This window comes from Bufo gargarizans, chromosome 4, assembly GCF_014858855.1.
Source record: "Bufo gargarizans isolate SCDJY-AF-19 chromosome 4, ASM1485885v1, whole genome shotgun sequence".
In the NCBI taxonomy this organism is placed as follows: Eukaryota; Metazoa; Chordata; class Amphibia; order Anura; family Bufonidae; genus Bufo; species Bufo gargarizans.
The window spans coordinates 337,117,032-337,144,148 of record NC_058083.1 but is presented as its reverse complement, the minus strand read 5'-3'; the positions used below and the strand labels follow the sequence as shown (position 1 = coordinate 337,144,148).

General features: G+C 41.7%; 1 protein-coding gene across 7 annotated transcripts in view; it reads right to left on the bottom strand.

Annotated features, from left to right (window-relative positions):
• The window catches only part of SASH1 (SAM and SH3 domain containing 1), a 339,003-nt gene that overhangs the window by 26,662 nt on the left and 285,224 nt on the right, over nucleotides 1-27,117 (bottom strand). For all 7 annotated transcript variants that reach the window (XM_044291728.1, XM_044291725.1, XM_044291729.1 and 4 more), the window contains 5 exons: nucleotides 21,636-21,771; nucleotides 21,140-21,309; nucleotides 20,649-20,858; nucleotides 18,837-18,987; nucleotides 16,633-16,746 (listed from right to left, as the gene is read on the bottom strand). In XM_044291728.1, the coding sequence (XP_044147663.1) occupies nucleotides 16,633-16,746; nucleotides 18,837-18,987; nucleotides 20,649-20,858; nucleotides 21,140-21,309; nucleotides 21,636-21,771 (781 nt within the window). The remainder of the gene's footprint in view (nucleotides 1-16,632; nucleotides 16,747-18,836; nucleotides 18,988-20,648; nucleotides 20,859-21,139; nucleotides 21,310-21,635; nucleotides 21,772-27,117) is intronic.

Genomic DNA, 27,117 nt, shown 5'->3' with positions numbered 1-27,117 from the left:
CACGTGGGGATGCGGTGAGGCACCACATTCCCCCACGTACATGTACGTGATGTTGCGTGAAGGGGTTAAGGGGTTTTCATCTACCTGCTTCCAGCATATAATCATTAAGGGATTCTATATACCTGCTTCCACAAATATTGCTCTTCTATAGGGACTTTGTCACAGGGTCATGTTGAAAATGACAGGCAGAGGAAGAGGCAGGCCATTCTGCAGGGGTGGTAGGGGGTCGGCTCACTCAGCCTTCCGCTTCTGCACCCTCCTCACTCTCTGCTGTGTGCACCCCCAAAAACACCCCCACCACCACAGCCCCTCCACTCGAGTCAGAGGAATTATTTTCCCATCCATTCCCAGACCTTACGGATGAGCAGCCATTCTTGGCTCACATGGCTCCGCAGTGTGGGCTTTTTTTTAACGTCTCAGCTGCTGACAGTAGTGTTGCCATCTGCAGCCTGTGCTGTCAACGCATAAGTCGCGGTAACCCCAACACTCACCTAGGGACGACCACCTTAAGAAGGCACCTGGCCTACCATCACCAAGCCCAGTGGGAAAAACACAGTCAGAACCCACAAAGCCACACTCCCGGCGCTCCACGTCCTGCCTCTTCTCCTCTCTCCTCCCATTTTTCCTCGACCTTCCACCATGCCGATGCCGTTGTTGCGCTCATCTGGCAAAAGGCAGGCTTCCGTGGCCCAAATGTTCAAATGTCAAAATTTGATGACGCCGGATATCCCTTTTGTCCAACTGCTGACCGCCGGCTTGTCGGAACTGCTAGCCCGCCAACTAATGGCATATAAATTGGTAGACTCGGAGGCCTTTAGAAAATTTGTGGCCATTGGCACACCGCAATGGAAGGTCCCCGGAAGGAAATATTTCTCCCAGAAGGGCATCCCGGAGCTATATTGCCATGTTCAGTGGCAAGTCAATGTATCTCTGGCACACAGTGTCAGTGCAAAGATACATCTGACCACAGACACGTGGTCTAGCAAACGTCTCCTGCTCGGCTGACTCCTCCTTTTCCACTGCTATCGCCTCTTTCGCTTCACCCCCCCAGCTCCCCAGAACCTATTTGACGTGCCAGGTGAGACGTTGCCATGCTGGCAAAATGACACACATGACGTCTGATTTGTGACTGCCTGACGTGCTGGAACTCTACCTTGCAGAGCAGAAACGTGCAGTTAATGACAACCTGTATGAACTCTGCAGCAGGACAGGTTCTGGGGAGCTTGTTTTTCTTTTTCACCGCACCAGTGGCTGCTCATGCGCGACGCATGTAGACTTCTCCGGCCATTTGATGAGATCACCAAACTGGACAGTCGCAGCAAGGGCACCGACACTGACATCGTACCTTACACCTTCTTTCTGACCGTGCATTGCGTTGTGTCATTGATCAAGCAGTCAAGGAGCAGGAAGATGAGAAAGTCGCAATGCTGAAGGAATTCCCAGGGGGGCTACTCCATCTGAGACAAGTCAGCAGGAGTCTGAAGAGGAGTCAGAGGAGGATGGTGCCTTGGGGAGGAGGAGGAGCAAGAAGAGCAGGCTTTACATTTTTCTGGGATCCCTGGTGTTGTCCGTGGCTCGGGGGAGGAGACTGAGGACGACATTCTCCTGGGCTATGAGCAGGAGCCAGGCTGCATCACTGCTTCCAATTTAGTGCAAATGGGGGCCTTCGTGCTCCAGTGTTTGAAGAGGGACCGCCATATAAAAAGCATAAAGGCCATGGACCACTACTGGGTGGCAACATACTTAGATCCCTGGTACAAACACAAAATGGCAGACATGTTACCAGCATCATAGAGGGCTGTCAGAATGCAGCATTTCCAGGCCTTGCTTTGAGAGATGCTGCATTCTGCTTTTGCAGGCGCTGGCAGAGGGATTTCCACCCACAGAGAAACAGATGCGGGAACCAATCTTACAGCGCATGCAAGAAGAGGGCAGTTTGAAGATGTGTTGGTCACTTTGAATATCATTCTTGCAACCAACCCATCGACAGCCGCCCTCCGGATCCAGCCTCATGGAATACCTAGACCTACAGGTGTCCGACTACATCGGGTTAACGGCCGATGTGGACGCTTGGAGAAGCAAGGAACCCCTGGACAACTGGGTGTGCAGGCTTGACCTGTGGCCAGAGCTGGCCTGCAGTAAAATTGATATCCAATGACTGTCTAAAATACCTCCAGCTACATAATCACTTGATCTTTTCTGTACAATGAATATATAATTTTTGGGGCCTGAAATTTAACCGACCAACAGTAAAATCGTTATACGGTGACTGCCTAATGTACCTCCAGCCACATTATCAATTGTTCTTTTCTGTCCGGTGAATGAATAATATTTGGGGGCTTTAGTCCACTGGCCTGCAATAAAATTGATATCCATTAACCGTCTTATATACCTCCAGCCATGTAATCATTTGATCTTTTCTGTACGGTGAATGCCTAATTGTTGGGGCCTTGGAGGAATTCAACACCTGTGACGACCACATGTTATCGAATTTCACGTATTATCATTTGGGGTTTATTCAAGAGGGGGGATTTCGTTAGCCATGTTTTTAATCCAATTTTATACTTTTAGCTCTTTTAAACATATGTATTTGACATGTATTTGTATGGCCTGCACTAAAATTGATATTCATTGACCATCTAATATACTACCTCGAGCCACATAATCACTTGATGTTTTCTGTCCGGTGAATGCCTAATGTTTGGGGCCTGTACTCCTGTGGCCTAAAATAAAAAATGTCTAGGCTCTAGCAGGGCACGATTTTGGGAGTTTCCCTTTAAGACGCATTAAAATGGCCGATTAAAATACATATTTTTTGTGGGAATTTTTACCATTGATCCCCCTTTGGTAAGTCACTGTCCATGTTGTGGGACGATTTGTGCACTTCTAGTAAGTATTTGGTGGCTGCAAATATAACCTGAAGGTTTTTCAAGTTCGCCTGCCATTAAAGTGAATCGGGCCCGCCGAATTCCAGAATATATTCGCTGATCACAATTGCACCTACCCTTTGCGAGATGTAGATATTGGCGCCACTAAAATGCAAATAGAGACACAGTCCTGCTATAATCCTAGAGAGACTGTATCATGCAGACGTAATTGACTATTATGGATTTATGTGCACTCTATATTTGTTTGAGATACGCAATAAGGGTTAAAGGGGTTGTCCGGGTTCAGAGCTGAACCCGGACATACCCTTATTTTCACCCCGGCAGCCCTCCTGAGCCTCGCATCGGAGCATCTCATGCTCCGATGCGCTCCAGTGCCCTGCGCTAGATCGTGCAGGGCACGAGCTCTTGTGTTTTCAATAACACACTGCCGGGCGGTAACTTCCGCCCGGCAGTGTGTTCGGTGACGTCACCGGCTCTGAGGGGCGGGCTTTAGCTCTGCCCTAGCTGTTTTACTGGCTAGGGCAGAGCCAAATCCCGCCCATCAGTGCCGGTGACGTCACCGGGCTGCCTGTCAGCCCCATAGAGAGCCCCGGTACGTCACCGGAACTCAGAAAAATGCCTTTGCCCTGTGCAATTTAGCGCAGGGCAAAGGAGAGCATCGGAGCATGAACTGCTCCGATGCTCATGTGAGGGGGGCTGCCTGGGTGAAAATGGAGGTATGTCCAGGTTCAGCTCTGAACCTGGACAACCCCTTTAAGTGTAAAATGTGACGTAACACCTATGTCATATAGGAGTTGCAACACACAAACTTTGAATGGTTGAATAATTCACTTCACACGGAGTCTGTAATGTAACTTGTGTTATGTTTGAAAAATAATCTTTTGGCGAGTGACAATATTTGTGTGTGGGACATATGAATAAATATTGCCATGCCACTATCATGGATGTAGTTACATATTTTAAAAATTTTGATGTGAATATACCCAAATCTGTGATTTTTGGGTTGTATTTTTTTTGCATTCGGTGGCTTTCCAGCTACAAGTGAGTGTGCTGTCAACTACATGTTATATGAGATTAGCTTTTTCCTTTTCTGGAAAGGACCAGAGTCTCTGCAGTAACATGGCAGTATAGTTAAGAAAACTCCTTCTCAGCTTGTTAAACAGGACTGGAAAGTAGGGAAAGATTTTATTATCAGCTGCCAGAGGAAGGACAGGGGCGGATTGGCCATAGACCTTACAGGGAAATTCCTGGTGGACCAATGTCCAGGGGGCCGCCCAAGTCCCCCATCTCTGCTACTGGCTGGGTACATAATAAGCTATCAGTGGTAATTAACTCTGTAAGAATCAGGTACTCATGTCCCCAGCCAGCAACATGCCCTTCTGAATTCAACTGTGTCCCGCATCTCACCTCCTAAGCCCCCTGCTCCATATCTTAATCAGACACAACTGGAAGAGGAGGAGAGAAATTGGCCTTTATTGATGGCCAACAGAGGGACAGCTTTTGGGGCAATATATTGTGCTGCACTGTAGTATGTGGTATTTTGTGCTAAGGTATTGTGACCCCTACTGCAATTTAGACCCTCCTACAAGATGGGGCCATTTTTAGGATTTTTTTTTTTCCCCCGGGCCACTTCAGGTTCCCAATCCGCCCCTGAGGAAGGACATGGATTTTGTCCAGAGCCCGGCCCCCAGCAGCACACATTAGCAACTGCATCAAGGGGGACACATACAATGCATTTGGAAAATCTTCAGACTTTTTCACACAGTGTTAAATAAAAAATTAAAAAATAAAGTTTTTCCTGATCATTCTGCACTCAATACCCCATATAATAAAAATGACAAAAAAAATTGGGTGTGACCACTGAATTCTTTGTCACCTCTCTCCTACCTTCTCCCCCAATTACTTCGGACTGTAGAATGCTCTGCGAGGAGTCCTAATTGTTCCATACTCCTTCTATTTAAGAATTATGGAGGCCACTATGCTCTTGGGAACGTTTAGTGAAGCAGAAAATGTTTTCTCCAGATCTGTTCCTCCACACAATCATGTCTGAGCTCAACGGGCAGTTCTTTCCTCCTCATGGCTTGATTTTTGCTAAGCTAAGAGACCTTGTATAGACAGGGGTGCATCTTTCCAAAACATGTCCAATCAACTGAATTTACCACAGAGGAATCCAATCAAGGTTTAGAAACATCTCAACGATGATCAAGAGAAATGGGAGGGCCCCAAAGCTGCATTTCATTTGTCAAAGCAAGTGTCTAAATACTTATGTCGATGCAAAATTTTAGATATTCCTTTTTAACAATTTTGCAAAGATATCTGTTTTTACTTTCTCAGGGTACTGAGTCCAGATTGATGGGGAAAAACTTGATTTTTTTGTTTATTTTAGCACAAGGCTGCAACATAACAAAATGTGAAAAAAGTTAAAGGGTCTGAAGACTTTCCGAATTCACTGTAGCCACACAAGGTGATGAACTTTTCAAGGCTTTTGGTATACAAATTATTCATTGGATAACCCTTTTAACATGTATGTACACCTCTGAACACCTATTCACAGGTTATATAAAGTTCTAATATACCTCAAAACCTGTGGAATTACTGGTATGTATATACAGTTGCAAGAAAAGGTATGTGAACCCTTTGGAATGATATGGATTTCTTCACAAATTGGTCATAAAATGTGATCTGATCTTCATCTAAGTCACAAAAATAGACAATCACAGTCTGCTTAAACTAATAACACACAAATAATTAAATGTTACCATGTTTTTATTGAACACACCATGTAAACATTCACAGTGCAAGTGGAAAAAGTATGTGAACCCCTAGACTAATGACATTTCCAAGAGCTAATTGGAGTGAGGTGTCAGCCAACTGGAGTCCAATCAATGAGATGAGATTGGAGGTGTTGGTTACAGCTGCCTTGCCCTATAAAAAAAAACACACCAGTTCTGGGTTTGCTTTTCACAAGAAGCATTGCCTGATGTGAATGATGCCTCGCACAAAAGAGCTCTCAGAAGACCTACGATTAAGAATTGTTGACTTGCATAAAGCTGGAAAGGGTTATTAAAGTATCTCAAAGCCTTGCTGTTCATCAGTCCACGGTAAGACAAATTGTCTATAAATGGAGAAAGTTAAGCAATGCTGCTACTCTTCCTAGGAGTGGCCGTCCTGTAAAGATGACTGCAAGAGCACAGTGCAGACTGCTCAATGAGGTGAAGAAGAATCCTAGAGTGTCAGCTAAAGACTTACAAAAGTCTCTAGCATATGCTAACATCCCTGTTAGCAAATCTACGATACGTAAAACACTAAACAAGAATGGATTTAATGGGAGGATACCACAGAGGAAGCCACTGCTGTCCAAAAAAAACATTGCTGCACGTTTACAGTTTGCACAAGAGCACCTGGATGTTTCACAGCAGTACTGGCAAAATATTCTGTGGACAGATAAAAGTTGCGTTGTTTAGAAGAAACACACAACACTATGTGTGGAGAAAAAGAGGCACAGCACGCCAACATCAAAATCTCATCCCAACTGTGAAGTATGGTGGTGGGGGCATCATGGTTTGGGGCTGCTTTGCTGCGTCAGGGCCTGGACAGATTGCTATCATCGAAGGGATAATGAATTCCCAAGTTTATCAAGACATTTTGCAGGAGAACTTAAGGCCATCTGTCCCCCAGCTGAAGCGCAACAGAAGATGGGTGTTGCAACAGGACAACGACCCAAAGCATAGATGTAAATCAACAACAGAATGGATTAAACAGAAGAAAATACGCCTTCTGGAGTGGCCCAGTCAGAGTCCTGACCTCAACCCAATTGAGATGCTGTGGCATGACCTCAAGAAAGCGATTCACACCAGACATCCCAAGAATATTGCTGAACTGAAACAGTTCTGTAAAGTGGAATGGTCAAGAATTACTCCTGACCGTTGTGTACGTCTGATCTTCCACTACAGGAAACGTTTGGTTGAAGTTATTGCTGCCAAAGGAGGTTCAACCAGTTATTAAAGCCAAGGGTTCACATACTTTTTCCACCTGCACTGTGAATGTTTACATGGTGTGTTCAATAAAAACATGGTAACATTTAATTCTTTGTGTGCTATTAGTTTAAACAGACTGATTGTCTATTGTTGTGACTTAGATGAAGATCAGATCACATTTTATAATTAATTTGTGCAGAAATCCATATAATTCCAAAGGGTTCACATACTTTTTCTTGCAACTGTACCTGAAATTACTATTTTATAGTACTAATTGTGAGTTATAGTGCAGAGTTGGTTAGTCTAAATTCTGCACATTTCTACAGAAAATTGCCAAAACGCTTGTCCACTTTCACACTTGCGGCAGAGTGATCCGGCAAGCAGTTCCGTTGCCGGAACTGCCTGACAGATCCGTAAAAACGTATGCCAACTGATGGCATTTGTAAAACTGACCAGGATCCTGATCAGTCAGAAAAATGCACTGAAATGCCGGATATGGTGTCATCTGGAAAAACGGATCCCGCATTTATCTTTTTCACCTTTTTTTCGGTCTGCGCAAGGACGGATCCTGCATTCAGGCAAGTCTTCAGTTTCTTTGGCTGGAGATAAAACCGTAGCATGCTGCAGTTTTATCTTTGTCCTGTTCAGTAAAAAATACTGAACTGAAGACATCCTGACTTGATTGCTCTCCATTCAGAATGCATGGGGATAAAACTGATCCGTTCTTTTGCAGTATAGAGCCCCTAGGACGGAACTCTATGCCGGAAAAAAAGTACCCTTAGCCGAGCTTCCACACATGATATGAGCTAAAATATGCTCATACATTACAAAGGATGCCTATATATTTGGTAACAATTTTAGGAGTTAAGCTACTTGGAGTGCAGGAGTTCTTTTTATATTTATGAATGGGGTTGGAACCCTACTTCGTGCAACTTACCATTACAGAGTGCCACGAGTTATCTGCTATATATTTGTTAATAAATAGGCACAAGTTACGTCTTTTGCCATAATAATATTGTCTTGAACAGTACATTAGGCAAACTGTTACTCTGAAATGACGTTGCCTAATTAGTACAATGCCCAAACAATGAAGACATCCAGTAGTTACATGCTGTCATACTGCCACATTTACCCACATCATAGTGCCATGTTATGCTGAAATAATACCAGTGTGCAGTTTGATTATAATCAGCCTATACACCCAAATAATACTGTCATACAACGTGAAGCAGTATAGCAAATATTATCATTATACAGGGACAGATTTACTAATCCTAATATTTGGATAGTGTAAAATTAGTATAGACAGTTCAAAGAAGCTCATGCTTGTTGATAAATTTGGTGAAGTGCCAATCGATCTGCCAATTAAATAGTTTCACATGTACAGTACCTACATTGTCTTGAAAAAGTATTCATACCTCTTGAATCTTTACATCTTTTTTTCAAAATGATACATGGTTTTAAAAAAAGTTAAGAAATAAAAATTTGGAAAGTGTGGCGTGCATTTCTATTCCCCCTGAGTCAACACTTTGTAGGATCACCTTTCGCTGCAATTACAGCTGCAAGTCTTTTGGGGTATGTTTCTACCAGCTTTGCACATTAAGAGGCTGAACTTTTTGCCCATTCTTTGAAAAATAGCTCAAGCTCATATTGGATGGAGAACGTCTGAACAGCAATTTTCAAGCCTTGCCACAGATTGTCAATGGGATTTAGGTCTGGGCTTTGACTGGGCCATTCTAACACATGCATATGCTTTGACTTAAACCATTCCATTGTAGATTTGACTATATGTTTAGGGTCAGTATCCTGCTGAAAGGTGAACCTCTGCCCCAGTCTCACTACTTTTGCAGCCTGTACCAGGTTTTCCTCCAGGATTGCCTTGTATGTAGCTCCATCCATCTTCCCATCAACTCTGACCAGCTTCCCTGTCCCTGCTGAAGAAAAGCATCCTCACAGGATGATGCTGCCACCACCATGTTTCACGGTGGGGATGGTGGGTTCAGGGTGATGTACAGTGTTAGTTTTCTGCCAACACAGCGTTTTGCATTTAGGCCAAAAAATTAAACTTTGATGTCCTCTGAAAAGAGCACCTTCCTCCACGTTTTCTGTGTTCCCTACTTAGCTTGTGGAAAACTGCAAACAGGACTTCCTATGAATTGCTTTCAAAAAGGCTTTCTTCTAGCTACTCTTCTACAGAGACCAGATTTGTGGAGTACACCAGTAAGAGTTTTCCTGTGGACAGATTCTCCCACTTGAGCTGTGGATCTCTGCAGCTCCTCCACAGGACAGCCATGTCTTGGTAGGTTTGCAGTTGCGCTATACTCCTTCCATTTTCGGATGATGGATTGAACTGTGTTCTGAGAGATGTTTATCAGCACCATGTATAGCTGGTTCCGACATGTGCCGTTTTGTCAGTCCAATACTTTATGCCACTTGTTTTATATGTTGCCTAAATAACATTTAGACCAGGGATGGTCAACCTGCTGCAAAACTATAACTCCCAGCATGCCCAGACTGACTACAGCTATCAGCCAACAAAAGTACATGGTGGGAGTTGGAGTTTTACAACAGCTGGATACCCGCAGGTTGGCCATTCCCGATTTAGACTAAAAAAGAAAAGTATTTTCCAAAGTAGGCAAAGGTATTTGGACATAGCCCAGCCTCAAAGTATTACATACATATAGAGAGATGTTTTCATTCCTTTCATAAAATCCTTTGTATCCATACATATAGGAAGACTCAATAAAATGAGATCAAACTACAGTATAATAATTCCTTCCTAGGACATATTCTTTAACAGATACAATCGCTTTCTAAATTAAAACCATTCTGCTTCTTTTATCTTCAAAACAAGTAAAAGTGATAAAATAACTCGGCTTCTAGCTGAAAGTAACTTTTAAGGACAGAGGAGGTTTTGTCTTCTTTGATATTTGTATGCAGTTAATTAAACTGTAAAAATCTCCAAACTTTACAAATAGTAAATTATTTTTATGCACAAAGTGCTGATAAATCTCTAGAATAAAGTAAGAATTACAGAAATTCTACTGCTAATATACGCTGTAAACACATAGGATGGAGGCACTTTGGCCCACATTTATGAACCCCAGAATGACAGAAAGCATCAAAAAGTCACAAATGTTAGTGTATGCCCTGCTTTTGCTAAAGATTTTTTGCTCTACATAAAAAAAAGTGAAAAGCAGGGTGGGGAGTGGGTAGTGGCGGCATTCTAATTTGTGCCCGGATACTAATGTCAATTATGAGTGAAATCTATGAACCTTCCTTGCAGGCATAAATTTCAGTTCTGATAGATGAACCTCCCGAAATGCACCAGGCATGTATACCTTAATAACTTTGGCACATCTCATGCCAGTGGGGCCGAGTTTAAGACTAGTGTGCAAAATTATGATCTTATTAAATGTATGGTAACCCCCTTTTGCTTCACATAGAGGCACCTTTTACATACAGTATATCTTTCCTACTTCTTATGAAGCCAGAGCTGCTGTGACTACAGTATTCTGGGAAACGCTTGTTACTCAATATATCTATTGCTGTCAATTAGTACATGCAATAATTAGATGTAAATTTTAGGCTAAAAAAAGTTTAAATTAAGTTTTAAGGCCATTAAAGATACACTTCACTGGAGGAACAATTACTAATCCTAATATTTAGATACTGTGAACTTTAGATACTGTGTTGGCATAATTTGGGGCAAAATTTTGGCACACCTTAAGCCATATCCCTTTCCATCTAAGCCGATGGATTGGTCTGGCAGGCATTAAAATAGCCCTCAAGGTATGACACAGACCTAATTTTTAACATTATAACATAATTTAAAAAAAAAAATTCTTTTTATTGTCAGGCAGTGAATTTATCATTTATTTCAGATGGACACTTTTTCACTTCCAGCTGTGATAAATATCCCTTATCTCTAAGGCACACCGTTGTTGGGCAAGGTACAAAAAGTGTCTAAAACACAGTATAAATCTGACGCAAAGTTTTTGGAGCACACCCGGCATCCCCCGCCGACCAGCTGTTTGAAGAGAAGGCGTGCGCGGTGTCAGCGCTGCCTCCTCTTCACTGTTTACCTTCCAGCCGTTGCATCTGCAGTGGTGAGCAGGTGTAATTACACCCAAGCCTTCCTACTGAAATGAATAGGACGGCTTGGGTGTAATTACACCTGCTCACCACTGCAGATGCAACGGCTAGAAGGTAAACAGTGAAGAGGAGGCAGCGCTGACACCGCGCATGCCTTCTCTTCAAACAGCTGAGCGGAGGGGGTGCCGGGTGTCGGACCCCTCCGATCTGATATTGATGACCTATCCTGAGGATAGGTCATCAATAAATATAACTTGGACAACCCCTTTAAGCCAGAATTCTGGCACGTTAAGCTTAGTAAATCTCCCCTACTGTACTAAACCACATACACTTAGAATCCTGGCCTAATAAGTAGCCATTTTGACATCCCTCAATTATCAGTATGAAATTTGAAAGTAAAAACTGCCTTAGAAACGTTAGCATTTTTCCATACTGCATATGCCGATTTTTATGCATTGGTTTCTTTAAAAAAAAAAAAAAAAAAGTCTCTGAACCACATTTTCTTTTCTGTTATTTGTCCCCTATAGAGAAGACGTCAAAACACCAAAACCTTCAGCATGCAGTGTTTTTTTATATTTTTAAATCCACAGACCACGAAAATGGCACCTGATTAACAAAAAATGCTGTTAGCCCAAAAAGTTTGCATGTCCTCCATTTCACGTTTTCACAGACATTCAAGCTGGCATTTTTATCACAATAAAATGCACCAAAAACCACGGGTAGAAAGAAAAACTCCACTAAAACCGCAAAATTGTACAAAAACGCCATTAACCTATACGTGGACCCACCTTACGATCAAATAAGTGCAGTCTTACATTTTATTAACCAACACATAAGTATTAGAAAATGTTATATGCACATCCTTCTTGCTGAGATAGGTTTATTGCTCACCACAAAGACTGGTAGTACAGTTCTGCTACAGAAGCAGTGCCAGCAGAGTGCCCATGCATAAATTGTACCAGCATAGTGATTACCTTCACAAAGCCATGGCATTAATAGACAGAATCATGACAGCCCGGCAGCCGCCACAAACAGAAGCTCACTGCATATGTTTACTTAAACAGCTCTTATTGAAGTCCATGGGAGCTCTATATGTAGAAATATTCGACAAGTCTACCATAGTGGTGGCTGCCAGCAACCTTGTCAGCCTGGGAGGCGTACAAAATCACAGAAAATATTATAGATCCTATTCTCCCAATATAACAAAAAAAAAAATATTTATTTTTTTAAGAAAAGTATCTGTAACAGTCTCTGTGATTTTGCATTCCTCTTTGATCTTCCCCTAATATTCTGGACTTCCAGTTCCTTTACAAGTATGGATGTGTGATGAGTTTTTGAGTCTGGCAGAATAGGAGAGTATGTGGATACAGCAATCTCCAAATATAGCCCTAATCTGCAAACAAACCAAGGCATCAAATACAGTATATAGAATGTTATGACATACGGATGTGCAATATCATTTGTATTTTGTTTACAGTTGGGACAGTTTTTGTTTCCACATTGTGTTCTGAGCTACCCCATTATTTTAAATTAAAGGAATAACTAATTATTTTGCTGTGTTTGCAATGTTGGTGAAATACAAAAATCAGAACAAAAAACATTTACAATAAAAAAAAGCATTACAGTTACATAACCCTCAAGTGTGAATGTGCCCTAACAGCAGAGTTTGATTTCCTTGAGTGATTAAAGGGAATCTCTCAACTCCGAAACACCCCCATACTAGAGTAAGTGGTGTATAGTGTAAGTGACGCTGAGTCCGGTTATTTAATATGTGTCTTCATACTTAAAAATTACATAACCGGACTTGGCATCACTTACACTATACACCACTTAACCTAGTTTGGGTGCTTTTTTAACCACCAATGTTATAAAGCAAAGTGCCATCAAATGACTACATGCAGCGTTAAGATAACAGCATGCATTTCTGATTTTATCCAGTGTGTTACAGTGTTAATAGTATTAATGGTAGCAAGTTATGTATCACATAATATGCGATAGTCACAATGCACTGTGATGTGAATAATGGAAGAAGCGGCATGAAACACAATTAGTTTGAAATGTGAGTGAAAGAAGCAAGCAGAGAGGTGTTATACAAACAGAACTCTTTAATACATTTTGCAGAATGGATGTGAACGGTCCATAGGCACGCACAATGAAATACGTCTTTTATACGTCACTATTTACACATTAATTACAGATTTAAAATGTTACACTGTACAATACTCTCCACATAACTGCCCTTGAAAATACTTATTTTTTGTAGCACAGGATATAAAATAGTTCTGTTTTGCATTAAAATGTAGGAGTATTTCCCATTTTAAGCCTGTAGCTTAGGCTACTTTCACACTGGCGTTTCACGGATCTGTTTAATTGTGGTGAACACTGGCGTCATTATCTTGTACAGTGACACAATATAACAGGGGTGGCCAACCTTACAGACACAAAGAGACAGAAAAAAATAAAAGTATGACTGCCAGGAGCCACAAGCTATACATTTACACAAATATGTGTGCACACAACAGTATTACTGCAATTCAGTTATTAAACCGCCTTTCCTACCTGTAATGTAGACAGCTTTAGTGAGACTTCTGGCAATCTTTGTTTTTCACAATGTGTTTCAAGATTTCTCAGATAACGCCTCATGCACAGATGACTGCCCTCATGCAAAGATTACCGCTCCATGCACAGATGACCGCCCTACACCCATTCTGAGATCATGTGGGGGGGGGGGGGGGGGGGGGGGATTTGACATAGGGGAGATGTGAGCATGGGGTGTCTGATTTTTGGTGTCTTATGTGAGCACTGGGAAGGCTTATTTTGTGGGTTTGATGAGGATTTGGGGGTCTTATCTGAGCTCATACTACCCCCATGTCAGATAAGACCCCCATGATCATACGTGCACAGCGTCAGGTCAGAGCGTGGGCCTCCACGTATTAAGGGAGGGGGGATGCACTGCGCCACGAATGACAATTAACCTTTAATACAGATACAGGAGGTGGGTGTCGGCAGAATCACATAGCCGACACATGGCCTCTATGACGGTGTTGCGACACCTAAGGGGTTAACTGACGTGGATCTCAGCTACCTCTCATAGAGGTCGTGTGCAGGCTATATGATTCTGCAGCCAGCACCCGCCTCCTGTATTTGAATAAATGATTGAGTTAACTTCATTGGTGGCATTGGCCACAGCCCCTCCCCTCCTCTTTCCCTCTGTGTTCTCATTGGTGGCAGTGGCAGCAGCAGCACAGGGGGAATGGGGGGACTGCTTCCTTCTCCCCTGTGCTGCTGATATTTCGATACCTGCAACATCCTTAGTACAGGAATAGCTGGCCCACTCACCTGCGAGCCGCATATGTAGAGGAAAGCGTGTTCCTCTGCGAGCCACAAATGAAGGTGCGAGGAGCCGCATGCGGCTTGTGAGACGTGGGTTGGCCACCCCTGCAATATAACAAACAATACTGCAATCTTTATACACGTAAACAGGCCAGAGAGGTAGGAAAAGATGCCTGGTGCACCCAGTGCTCCAAAGTATTTGAAGTATTAATGGTCAGTTCCATGGAGTTGTCTTTCATAAAGAGACAGATTTACGAAAGAATGTCAGGGATTGCTTGTGATTTAAACAATCGCTTTATGTTTACCAGGACACCCCCCTTTGACAGTGAAAAAGGACCCGTAAACCAAACCGTATTCCACAAGCCAAGCAATATTTACATTTTCCCATGGACAGGGGGCCATCTTTATTTAGAGTAGGGTCGGCTCACAAGCTGCAGATGGTATTATTTGCTTCCTGGTCTAAATATGAAGGCAGTATTACAAACACTAAATCTTGATTTCTGCTTGTATTAAGATTATATAGCAGATGGCAATCAGCCATCTGTATTGTAATTACGTGTGCTTTATAGCACACAGAGCAGTGCATCACAAATCGTGTCCAAAATAGAGAAGCAAGTCCAGCTTCCAATAAAAAAGAGACAACCTTTATTTAGTGAAGTAAAAGCTAGTACAGATACATATCTTGAACAGTGCAGCGTCTCATAATTCTCTCATCTGAAACGCATAGACGCTGCGCTGTTCAAGATCTGCATCTCTACTGGGTTTTACTTCACTAAATAAAAGGAATCCCTTTTTTATTGGAAGCTAGACTTACTTCTCCATTTTGGATTTCTCTGGTGCTTTCTCCTAAGCACCTCTGTGCTTCCTAATATTATTGCCAGCAGGGGAGTGCTATATTTCTTGTTTTTTGGTATCAAAAATCGTATATATGACCTCCTGGTATGTGTGTTGTTCTGCAGTCCCTAGACTAGTTTACAGTATTGGAAAAGACTTGTGCAATATTTTGATATCTATGCCTTATACAATATACAATTAACCTAGTCTTATTCTTCCTCCTCAATACACTTATCCAAAATGTTAGAACTTCTTTGTAGTATCAAGGGTGCGCTTTAATAGCAGGAAAAACGGATCACAGCATCCAAAAGACCAATCAACACCTGCTGTAAGTATCCTTGGAATGTAAAGTACCGACATCACAACTCTCATTGGGAATTACAAATAGCATAGTTTAGAGCAGAGCTGCGGCCCTCCAGCCGTTGCAAAACTACAACTCCCAGTATGCCCAGACAGCCTACAGCTATCAGCTTACAGCAGGGCATGATAAGAGTTGTATTTTTACAACAGCTGGAGGGCCGCAGGTTGAGCATTCCTCTTTAGAGGGTTCCTCTCCCCTGGAGCTGCACTTTTCACTATTAGGCGTTTTATATACTGGTATAAACAGATGCTCTTCCAGTAACAAAGAATTTTAGTTACTTATTGAAGATTTGACTGCTAAGCGACTGACTATAGACTTCAATAAAATGGCAGTCTGTAGTCTGATAAATTGCGAAAAGTGAAATAAATGGAGAATTCCTGCAGTTTCTACTTGCAATGGCCAATAGTTCAGTTACTGAAGCAGAGGTATCCGCTAATACAAGTATATTACAGCAATAACACTTAGTGACAAGTGAGGATCCAATGTGGTTCTCAACCGTAAACTAAAATCAAATTATCCTTTGTTATGTTAAAAATCATACTCTGTAATGGCATCAAGACAATAGTGCTAGTAATGGAGGGGCTTTACATTTTTATCAGCTTCATAAATCTGTCAAAAGCTTTACATTAATATATCTGATTTTCTAATCAGTTTTGCCCCCAATTTTTTATCTTGATATAAATTGGTCAGAAACGAATTTCAGTTAAAATATTAAAAGCCAAAGATAATTTCAGCATAAAAAAAAACAACCAGTTAAGTATGTTACAAAGCAGTGTTAAGTCATTCAGTAGCCAAGATCCTCAGGTCCTGTTTAGTGTGATGTGATGGATGGTAATGCATATGAAAATGACGTAGGCAGAGAAGTCAGTGATAACACACAAAGTACAGAGGAAATGAGAAGCCAAGCATGGTGATCCATGTTAAGAAAAGCGTGGGCACATTCCAAGATGCACAAACAGGTCCACAGGAGTCAGTTATGGGCCTACTGGCCAGCTGTCTGCACCAGGTTTTGAACAATAAATTAACATTAGTTTGTTTCCTGACTCCACAGACTGACTAGGGAAACCTAAGCATGCCAGCCAGCGTAAATGGTGCGCAATGAGGGCAAAGATGATGTTGGCCAATGTCTACATCATGCCATTACCATGCTCTATGTTTTCACTGCTCTCATAACAGCCAGAATCCCGGGGGGAACATCCACTTCTGCCTTCTCCCTCTGTAAGTAGTTTTTCTTGGGAGCCGGAATGATCACTGTTACCTGCAAAAAGTAAGAAATGATGACAACAGTTATGGCATATGGTGAGGTTCAATGCAAGCACCAAGATTCAATAATCTCACACACGCATGCATGAATACGCGATAACAATTACTAGCACCTCTATGGTCACTAGGCTCTGATCGTACATATGTTGGACTTTGATGTCCAGAATAGTGTAAATTGGCTTAGTTTATCCTGTTAGAAATAGAAACATGATAGACTCGTTATTGGGTCCTTCAGTAAAATTCATCATGATTGATTAAAAAGAAGATTTTGACAGAGCTGTCAAATCCATCTACTATACAGTTCATACTAGAGTTGTTGCGATATCAAAATTTTGATTCAATTTCGATACCATAAAAAAGTATTGCGATACTCGATACCACCTGAAAAATATAAAAGCACCTAAAAAGCAGCATGCATTCCGCATTTTATGGAACGTCCGGCCCATAATAGAACAGTCCGATCTTATTTTTAGGGGGACAAGGTGACAAAAAAATGGCGAATCGCGCAGTTTTTATTTTTATCTGTTACGGCGGAGATTTTTTTAAATATTTTAATAGTTTACACATTTTGGGACGTGGCGATATGTAATATGTTTATTTATTTATTGTTTATATATTTTATATGTAAAATTGGGAAAAGGAGTGATTTAAACTTAATATTTAGGCTTTTTTTTTTTTTTTACTTTTTATTTAATAACCATTAGCCTCCTTAGGGGCTAGAACCTGGGATCTTTTGATGCCTTGTCCTATTCACCCTAATAGATCTCAATTAGGGTGAATAGGACATCACACTGTCCATGCTGCCCTGTGCATAGTACACACAGCAGCAGGGAGATTACCATGGCAGCCAGGGCTTCAGTAGCATTCTGGCTCGGTAATGGATCGGATGCCATGGTAACCGATCGGAGCCCCAGGATTACACTGCTGGGGCTCAGATCAGGAGCTGCCACTGCACCACCAATGAGGAGGAGGGGACCCTATGGCAACTTCCACCAATGATTTAATACTGGGGGGGCGCACTGCGCCACCAATGTTTTTAGTACTATGAAAGGGCGCTGCGATCCACGGAAGTTTACTCCTACACCCCTCTCTCCTCTTATTGGTAGCAGCAGGGGCACGGGGGGGGGGGGGGATCTTGGGAGAGACTCAGCGTGCGCCATGTTCTCTGATACTAGGCTGCACTACTGCGGTAAATGTCAAATCCTGGTACAAAACTATCGATTGGGTATCAATAATTCGATACCCGCTACAGCCCTAGTTCATACGGCAATCATGAGGTCATGTGAACAAAGTCTAAAGCAGATCTGAACAAAAGATGACCAAACCTTAGACAGCTCTTCCCTCCTATTCTTTTATACTTCTCTCCACAGACCTCTTGGAGTAGGATGAACAGATTCACATAAATGAACAGGTCCAGCATTGAGAAGTTTCCAGTAAAACAATCTTCTTTATTAAGGCATAAAATTGCAATGTTGCACAATTCACATTTCGAGCACACAAGTTCTTAATTGTAAAGTAGGCCAGATATGCAGACCGTGCAACATAGTTAAGGTTATGCCTTAATAAAGAAGATTGTTTTTGTGGAAAGGCCTTGGTACAAAACAAAAATGAGGTATGTGGGCACTTCTGAAGGTGGACAATATAATGTTAGCCAGAAGAACATATAGTAACACGTTTGAGTTTGACTGAAACCTTGTTCAGCAGCCTGCATGAGACACGTGCTTCGTCATTCGTATCCTCTGCACACTGTTCATCATCACAGGTCCCATGTGGGTAGACCTAGATCTGAAGTGACATGCCTGATACCTTTGATCCTTTTGGGGTACAGATTTTGACTAGTTCAGATGCCATTAAGAAAAAGTATCAAAAATTGGGATCGGAGCCTCAGATCAGCACCCCCACCCCCCACCCCCACAAAAAAGAGGGTTTAATCAGGTGAAACACAGCTATGTATCTATGCAAACAGCTGGTTGGCGAGAATGCTGGTGAGAAATTGCCTTTAATTTCCCTGTCTATATTATAGCAGTCTTATGATTAATAAACGGTTACTTTTATAATCATGGGAAACAATCTTTGAAATCTTACTGTCATATTCCTGTAAGAGCTCAATAGCTGTCAGAAGCACTGCTTTGTGTTCTGGATTCTGTATGTTCAGTTCGTCTAAATCTTCCTCTTCTAGCAGTTTGAAAGTGTCTAAATCTTCATATCCATTGAAAAGAAAGGTTGGCATGTGCTCCTACAAAGCAAACACAGACATATAGTTAAATAAATGTATGCAGTAAAGTAAATTAATATCCCATCATTATCATGAGGCGCATCATTGTTTCCAATGCTCAGAGAATTAGGTGGCGTGGAACAGGATGGCTATACTGGCACTACTGTATCACACAAGAAGGCCCCAGCATAATTTTCTCAGGCTGAACCCACATAAACAATGCCATCTTCAGTGATGTCAGGATACAGAAATCAGCCTGCAAGGATTGGCTTTCATAGATGTCTAGAATAAGGTGTAGCGTGCTGTGCTCTGCGGTAGATTTTCACTATACCAGTGATTATGAAAATGTATCAGTCCAGGAAATCCATATTCCAGATTATGTTTAAAGCCTAATGTAATATCACACAGAATATGTATAATGCTAACAATTGTGCTATATGGAGGTAAATGTAATGTTATGAAATTGGCCATGATTACTGTATTACCGAGCTGAACAGCAGTAGAGTAATAATAGCATAGCTGGACTTTAATTGAATTGTCTTTCCTCTAGAAAGTCATTTTTGTGTGTCTTTCAGTACTCCTTATTTGTCAGCGAAGTGAGTAATTGTCTGCAGCGCTGTACCGCCACCCCAGATGCTCACAAAATGCTGCACAGCATATATGCAAGGATTCGTAATAAATAATCATATTGTAATACAGGCTGCTCTGCTATTCCATTAAATACACTTTGTAATATAAGCAATTGATTTCATGCTTGGTGGTTTTATTACTGAGGTGAAATTGTTATTGTATAAATCTTATTTTATACCTATAACCTCTATTAAGTTTGGTGCTCAGTTTATATGTAGTGAAAAAAGGAATCCCATTTATTTTCTAATTGCTTCTTTGCTGGGTAGTTTTTGCATTCTGCAGCCAGAAGAATAAACATGTAAGTGTGTATTGCTATGGAGATGCAGCTCCATCATAGGTCGAGAATATGCTCCATGTAGCGCTATACAAGACTATTAAAGGGAACTGGTCAGGAGATCCAAGTTGCCCAAACCCCGAGCAGCATGAAGCGTTGACAGGCTTTCGTTACAAACAACTATGTTTTACTGTGAAATGCTGCAAAGTTTCAGAAATCAAGCCAGAATCGGGGGAATGGAAATCTTGGCTTGATTGACAAGTCTCTTCATATCTAAATAAAAAACAGGGAGACACCTGTCAATCAAGCCAAACTGCACAGGAAGAATCCAGTAGGGAGCACCATTTGCAGAAATAATGGTTTTGGAGGTTTACACCATGCTTACTGTGTTTCTCAAAGTGGGTTTGCAGTAGGTGAGGCTTAATGTGTGTGGCATGGCCTCCCATGGCACAGCAAATATACTATAATTTACACCAGAAATTTGTATAAATTATAGCTTAAATCTACACCAGCTCATAGCTGGCATAGATTTGACTATCTGATGCTTGGACAGCTAGAGATGTGCCTAATTTATTAAGAGGTCTGTGTCTCTTACTAAATTAGGCGCATCTTACTCTGCCACAAACTAGATCAAGATTGGCATGTGAAACACTTGTTTTGATTAATTCCCCTATGTTTTCTCTGAAATATAGCTGGTTGGAAAGAGGGAGCCTGTTGGAACCACGTCAGCCTGAATCTCCAGTCAGGTTCCTTTTAAAGTGACTAAATAACAACAAACCTTGAGATTGATGCGGTCTAAGAGCTCTTCTACAGACTTGGGCTTTGGTTGTCTTCCCTTGCGACGCCTTCTTGTAGGACGCTTAGGCTTCTCTTCAACTTCATTGATTACATCCACATATATGAACTTGAAAGTGCCAACCTTATTGTTTAAAAGGCCCATCCATGTGCCCATTGGAGGCTTACTTATAATTTCAATGATGTCTCCTTTCTACAGAAAACAAATTAATGAAACCTCCTGTAAATAATTCAACATAACACTGCTGTTCCTGTTTTTAGGTTAGTAAGTGTTCAGTAACATTTCTTTCTTAATTGGGAACTCTTCTGAGCAATGCCTGATATCCTACAAGTGTTTAGGTATAGTTCAGCCATGTAAAATAATGTTGACCACTTAAGATATTGAATGATAGGTTCTGTTGTGAATGGAGTTGCACTTTAACAGTAACCAATTTACATCTGTCATAGTAATAAAGTGGAAATTTGCTTACAAACCTTAAGTTTGAGGGAATCGGAATCATAGGGGCTGGGGGTGAAGTCTGTGTGCACTCTAGCTCTGCCGCAGAATGGTCCCCTATACGGTAGCTCCTCATCATCACCGTCTTCAGACTTGACGCTCTCCCTGTTGCTTGCTGAGGAGTCTGTTGTGCTTACTGTTTGACCACCTAACAAAGTAAATGAACCAGTCCTGGTTAGTGAGATCGGAATGTCCCTCTGTATTGTAGAACTGCCACATTATGAATAATGGAGACTGTCTTATTGTGTAGGACAGGTTAAGAGAATATTATGTAGGTCTTATACCATAACATATATACTAAATAAAGATGGAAATGATATTAAATGACAACAGACAAGGACAAAACCCATCTGCATAAGTAGTCTGCCTCTAATGAAATCCTGTTCTTTTTGTAAAACAAGGCTTTATGGAGATGATTAGATGAATGATTAGGGGATTCCAAATGAAAACTAAACTTCAATATGACATGCTTACTCATTGAGCTCTGGCCACTCAGGGAGCTTCGAAGACTTTCTACTGAGCCCCCTGCTTTTAGTTTTGGCTTTTCAAGTGTGCTTGTGGGGGGCAGTGGAGATTCAGGGGAACCAGGAATGCCATCTATGCTGGAGTCCTGAAAAACATATGGACATGTGTAAAGAAATCAAGCATAAATGTTGCCCACCATGACAAACACCTAATCAATATCTATGCATAGCTTGCAATTTTTGTAACGTTTAATTGAAGTAAAAAGTATAAATCCTAAATAAAGTCTAATAAATGACAGAATCTGTGCGGTGCATCTGGTAACACACAGCTTCTCCACTCTTATCCATAGGGAAATGTTGTACCTGAGCACAGGGAAAAGTGCTGGAGGAACTAGGGCACTTCTGAGCAGAGTTCATCTACAGATTAGAATGTAACATTTTAGCATTCCCTCACACTAAATGTGTTACTGGGATGATGACTAATAACTTCTACATCAGCTAACTTTTATTTGCAATACTACAAAAAAGTGGCACCATAAAAATGCTGGTGGGTGTCCTGTGACCCTCCAGCTGCCAAGGCAAGTGAGCCACAGGTTGAAGCTACTGTCCTAATGGATATCAATTTGCTAAAAGAATATTGCAGATGTAAACATGATTGAGTAAATAAGGTATATACAGTATATAATATATAGTATATATATATTGTTGATCGAAACGTCACACGTGGTCATTTCCATATTGTTTTCCCTGATTTGCTGTCCCATCCATATAAAATCCTAAACTCATTCATCACATATGAATCATGTGCTCTAGTACATTTTGGATCATGGGATGCCAGGAATGTTAATTGCAGCAGATTGAAGCTTCATAACATAGAAGCAGACTAGGAGGATGCATTTTAAATTATAGCAATGAATTCATGTCCTAGAATCTGACCCCTCCATATGATCATGTATAGCATAGTCACAACTTTGCAATAGCCTGTCTTCCTACAGAAAGTCACACAGTAAGTGCAAAATTGCATGAAAGTTAGGAAAATTACAGTGTTTGGGAGCAACAACTTGTCTTTCCAGTGATGCCAAGAAGAGTTCAGACAGGCCAAGTACATGGAACTTATAACTAGTCATAAAACTGGTCAAATGAAACCTATAATTTACATTTTGCAAGGCAGGCAACAAATGTATTTAATGTCTACAGTAGCAAGTCAGCTGGAACATAAGACGACCCAACTTAATCTCTGAACCAAAATAACCCCTTTGTGTATTGTATGTGTCAGACGACCGAGGGGCACCAGAGCTGGCCAGGCTTCTTACACTGCTGTTAAGCTGAAGTCATTTGGTTTGTGACCTTCAATAGAAATTATTTCGATATTGTAAAGTCTCAGAACAATTGCTGTATGTCACTTACTGTCAATAGCTTCAGCAATTTATTCTTTACTGACCACTACCCAAAACAGGAATCCCTCAGTACAATATATTTCCTTTAGAAAAACCCACACCAGTCAACACAGGATAAAAGTTTAAAAATCATTTCTTTGAAATGGTACGAAAACTATTCAATATATTGCTTGATAACCCAGTCAGGATGCACAAGGTCTGAATTTTTTTTGAGGATTGATGGGTTTACGGGAAAATGTAATCACTCTTTGTATCCCAGAATAGCCTACAATCAGCACGGAGGCCAAACAGCAATACCATTTCTAATATCCCTCCACAATGTCCTAATACTTGTCATTCAGGGGAATATGAAGAAGGGACATTGTATGAAATATTCAAAATACTCTGCACCTGAAGTGAATTTTGAGGCTCACGAGCGCTGATGAAATGTAGACCAGTGACATCACTTATAGAGCAAGGGCCTTTATGGCACCAGGTCTGAAGTGTGACAGCACAGCTATATCTAGGCCACCACCCTGCATGATCCCGTATACTAGCAATCAATTCTGGTAAGGAACCTGGCAGAAAGGGTTAATTGCAAAACTATAGTTTTAATATATACAAAAGCTGACATTTTTTTAAGTACTACGTATGTATATTAGCTCCAAAAGACACTTGAAAGCAATAGAAACAACTTCGCGTAAATAGACCTTCAAATGGCATCAGCGCAGAGCGTTCAATCTGAAGGTGTCAAAATTACATATCTGTAGGATTATTAGCGTAAAGCATTGTCAACTTGGTGTACCATGAGGCTCATTTGTACCATGAATAAATGATGCCAATGGCATTTTAAAGTTTCTTTTTGTTCAGATGTTTAACCCTTTCATGACCAGGGGTGGTTTGGGCCTTCATGTCCAGAGGAAAAGTTCACCTCCTGCAATGCTACCATCCAAAGATGTTTTTATTTTATTTTTAAACTTTGTCAACCGCCAAAGTTGTTTACTTTTTTTTTTTTTTTAAGAAACAAGGGGCTTTTTTATAATTTTAATGGTAGCAGAGATTAAAGGGTTTTTCCGACTACTGACATCGATGACCTATCCTTAATATCCAATCAATGGGGTCTTGACACCACGCACCCCCTTGATCAGCTGTTCTCTGCAGCCTCTGGTACTGGAATTAGCACTTTGAATGGAGCAGGAAGCACGGCTCTGTTCAGTCTAGTGGCAGTGCTGGGTTACTGCAGCTTAGTCCTATTCACTTCAATGGGAGCTGAGCTGTAGTAATCCGGCACGGCCACTAGACTGTGAACAGAGTGCTAGTTCCAGTACTAGAGGCTGGAAGAAACAGCTGATCAAGGAGCTGTTGAAGCCAGAAAACCCACTTTGATTCGTTTTATAGTTTTCTTGGGGGGAAGATGGTCAGAAGCAGTGAAAAATACATCTTTTCCTAATTTTGTCATGCTAGGCTTGTTTGAAAAATATTTGCCCCAAAAGTTGACCCTTTCATTCTCCCATGCACAGCATTGTCAAATATGTGTACGTTGTATAACATATGACATAACTATTGCACCAAAAACAAAATTCCTACTTTATCCTTTGTATTGTATTGCCCTCCCTTTGCTTTAGATTCAGCATTTGTACATGGATGATAATGATGGATCATAATCATCCAAGTACAGACATATTTTATTGAACATGCAAAAGAAGAGAGGAAAACGGACTAAAACTGGTGGATTGTGGCAATTATTTTATGCTTGGGGCAACATACGTTCTGGCTGACTAGAACTTATTGTATGGGGGCACAGGTTAACAAGGAAACATTTTCTGTATGCTCCCCGCTGTCACCATATATAGAACACTGATAACCGTGATGTAAGGACAATAGCCCAGAGAAGATGTAAATAATGTCATCTCTGCATGCTACCTTAGAGCCCCCCCCCCTCCCCATGACACAATCACTAATGTGAAATGACATGGCAATCGCCTGAATGCAGAAACGGTGCTTCTGCATTCGGTAACACAGCACTCAGTCCCAACGCTGTGTTTAAGGTTTTCTGTGATAAGAAATAATTTTAATTCTCTGTCAGAATACAGGATTGGACTGTCAGTGTGACAGCCTGATCCTCCCGATAGCACAAAGTGCAGAAGCGGCGCACTGCCACCAAACTCAGCATGTAAATTAATGGGATGCAGTCACAGGGACCAGTCCTAGAGTCCATTAATTTAAATGATGTGGTTGTGGAGGGGTTAAAAACTGACATGAATATTCCATAGTTTTATGTATGTATACCAATGATTTTATATGGCATAGGCCAAATAATGCTGTAGTAATTATAGCCATACCAAGCCATTTAACATCAATTCTCATTTTACGCATGGTGAGAGGACACAGTAAGATGAGGTTCTAGAATAGATCTGTCACGGTGGGGAGTGGGGGAAACCCCCCCACCATACAATGTAGGGAAAATTGGGAAAGCAACTAGGCCTGGATACCGGGATAAGGGGAGCAGGTCAGCTCCTAACACCACCCTCATCCTATCCCTGACCTCCTAACTGTATAATCCGGCCTCGATGGTAGGGTGGCTCATACTCTGTTACCTGGGTCCTTCTGACCCTAACAATCCCTGAAATAGGAGTCAGGAATAAGAGATGACTGGTTCATCCACGACACGGATGAACCGGAGTCTCACACAGGCCTAGCAACTGGGAAGGAGCAGACAGCAAGCAAAAACACATAGCAGCAGGTAAGAGCCCAGCGCAAAACAACAAGCGCTGGAACAACAGCACTTTCCTGCCACAACGACTGGGTGGAACAATTACTACTTGCTGACTTGTGGTTCCCCCTCCGAGGAACCCCAGACACCCCCTCACCGGAGGAACACCACACAGGAAACATGTCTAGCAAACATGCTGGACTATAGACACCAACAGACCAGACATGTATCAACCACTAGACAAGACAACAACCACCCATACACAAACAACACTAAACATATGCAAGGGTAGTGAAGGGAAGGTAAACGACGGGAACATAGGGGAGACATCATAGGTACCTTGAGGTTCCACAAGGTGGCCCTCAAGCACTGGGCAGATCGTAAAGGCCTGGCAGGAGCACAGCTCCAGCACACAGCAGGGCTGGAAGAACCCAGAACCCAGCCAACAGGCCACAGGCAATATAAACCTTGTGGCCACACCCAGGACACACCTAAGGCTAGGTCTACACGACGACATTTGTCGCGTGACAAAAAGTCGCGCAACAGTTGTCGCGTGACATTTTGTTGCACCAATGTCGCGCGACAATTTTTATAATGGCAGTCTATGGTGTCGCACTGCAACATGCGACATGTTGCGACTGCGACAGTCGCAGAAAAATCCATCTTGAATGGATTTTCTGCGACTGTCGCGTCGCAGTCGCAGCATGTCGCAGTGCGACACCATAGACTGCCATTATAAAAATTGTCGCACGACATTGGTGCAACAAAATGTCGCGCGACAAATGTCGTCGTGTAGACCTAGCCTAAATCCCCACCAGCTAGATAATTAACCCCTCCGGCACCAGACAGGGAAAGCCCCAGGTGAAAGGAGGAGGCACCTACATGCTGCAACCACAACACGTTGCAGCTGGCAACAGCATGCACGGCAACCATGTCACAACGCACACCAAAGGCTGTAAAAAGATCCTAGCCAGTACTGTGGAACATGAATGTACACATCAAATCAGCATTAAAAAGAAGAATGATATCAGCATAGCATGTAGCTGGATGCAGTCATGTGCATTAAAACCAAACAGCATCATATATTCCTTTTCTATGTTCTGTAACTCTCATTCCCACTCATAAGATGATTTTATTATGAAGAAATGTTGGATACCATGTGTTAAACTGTCTCAGATAAACTTCATTCCAGGTTCATTTTCACAGTTTAGAAAATGAAATGTGAAACGTGGTTGGTCAGGAAACAAAGCTGCTCTTTCTCTGATACATGACTGATCCATGCAGCACATGTGTATGTGCCTTCACACTGTTCTCAAATACGTGTCTGTTAATAATAGCAGCTATGCAAAGCTAGGGGGCAGCATTTGTCAGCTTACAAAGAAATCTATTACGCTATGTTCCGC